Consider the following 1,678-nt stretch of genomic DNA (forward strand, 5'->3'; position numbering starts at 1 on the left):
TCATTCCTACAGCGGCTGAACCTGAGAGTGATATTTACATGCGCTTTATGAAATCCCACAAGTGCTACGACATTGTCCCCACAAGCTCCAAGTTGGTTGTGTTCGACACCGCACTCCAAGTTAGTACCCGCCATCTTTCTATATTCTTCCTTCCTTTTTTTTGTGATAACACTTGACATGCATGATAAAGTGAAGCTCATTTGCCTGCTACAAGCCTTTATGATTTTTGAGGTTCCTTATCTTGACGACCAAAAAAGACATTCAGCCTGAGTTAATGTTTAACAAAATAAGCGGGAGTATTTTTGCCTCAGTGCAGTTTCTATGAGATGGTTGATGAAATTGTCATAAAGCTGTTAAACAGTAAACCTGGGGAGGTCTGACCTCTTTGATGTGCAGATTTTCAACCGTTAACTAAAACCAACAGGTTATCGTAAACAGAAACACCTGCTAAAACAACACAAAACCATCAAGGGTTTAGACAAGACTTAGGATTATTTGCATTATTCTTTTATTTGTCTGAAGTGGCAGGAAAACGGTAAAGAATTCCCATCGTTGTTGCCGTTTCACCTTGTGGTTGTTTTCAGGTCCAGCAAAGATGATCACATATGGCTGTGAAGTATTTTATATAGTTTTGTTGACTCGAATGGGATTTTTCATTTCAACTGTTGCTCAACAGGTTAAGAAAGCTTTCTTTGCCTTGGTAGCCAACGGTGTACGAGCCGCTCCGCTGTGGGACACAGAGAAGCAGAGCTTTGTGGGTAAGAACCCGAAACCTGCCAGGAAACTGGCTTTATGGCCGTTTTGTGCTCCTGTGGCTAAACTAATTGTTCACAGTAGGACCTGCAGTTGTTATTGCTGGTTTCTCTATTTAGAAGAAGCTTCAATGTATTTGAAACTTTTTCTAGTTTCAGGGTTTGTGTTTTTGTGTTCAGTTAGGAATGATTACACCGGGTGTGAAGTTTTAAAAAGTTATTAAATTATGAAGTACTAAATGAGGGAACAAGGTGTCCATGCACTTTGCAAATTTAATTCACCCTTTCAGTCAAATACCATCTTCAAAGAAAAGACTGAGGGTTTTACAGGCAAAAAAGGCGTTTAAATACTTTTGCTCCTTTCAGTTGTCATAGATTTGACTCTAGCACCTCAATGAGACCACAGTGTACAGTCCCTACATTTTTGATCCACAATTTTATTTTAGAAAAAAGGCTAAATTGCCGCGCAGATATTTATTTTATCATTACTTTTAGCAGAGATGGAAAATCTCCTTGTCCAGGTACACCGTGCCATGGCTATTGGAGCGTGATGCTATATGGAGCAGAAGTCATTGGAGTTGTCATACACCATTAAGCACAGCAATCACTTCCCTATATTGACCAGTGTTATGACAGGTTGGATATAATATTTAATAAAAAAAAAAAAAAAGTCTACCAACTTTTGGAAAGCAGTAGGACGGTGTCAAAAGCCAAACCAGAGGTGAATTAACCTTGTTGTGCTGCACAGAGTTTATTGCAAGTCAGCGTATAATGAATAATGAATAATGAATGCCAAGTCGGCAGGAGGATTCAGTAGGGGCAGTCAGTGATGTGCTGTTTGAACCGTGCCCTTGGAAGCACTGTCGCTTCTACCCATTTGCTCAATGCCTGCAGGCACAGCGCTGCATCTTACTTATACATTCAGG

The 1,678-nt window shown here is 40.0% G+C and overlaps 1 protein-coding gene across 8 annotated transcripts in view; it reads left to right on the forward strand.

Moving 5' to 3' along the window:
- The window catches only part of LOC109957758 (5'-AMP-activated protein kinase subunit gamma-2-like), a 38,881-nt gene that overhangs the window by 14,563 nt on the left and 22,640 nt on the right, over window positions 1–1,678 (forward strand). For all 8 annotated transcript variants that reach the window (XR_002274586.1, XM_020595890.1, XM_020595889.1 and 5 more), the window contains 2 exons: window positions 13–119; window positions 677–758. Coding sequence is in view for 7 of the 8 variants with exons in the window: in XM_020595890.1 (XP_020451546.1) it covers window positions 13–119; window positions 677–758 (189 nt within the window). In the remaining variant the exon portion in view is untranslated. The remainder of the gene's footprint in view (window positions 1–12; window positions 120–676; window positions 759–1,678) is intronic.

The sequence above is a fragment of the Monopterus albus genome, unplaced genomic scaffold, assembly GCF_001952655.1.
Source record: "Monopterus albus unplaced genomic scaffold, M_albus_1.0 scaffold28.1, whole genome shotgun sequence".
Taxonomy (NCBI): domain Eukaryota; kingdom Metazoa; phylum Chordata; class Actinopteri; order Synbranchiformes; family Synbranchidae; genus Monopterus; species Monopterus albus.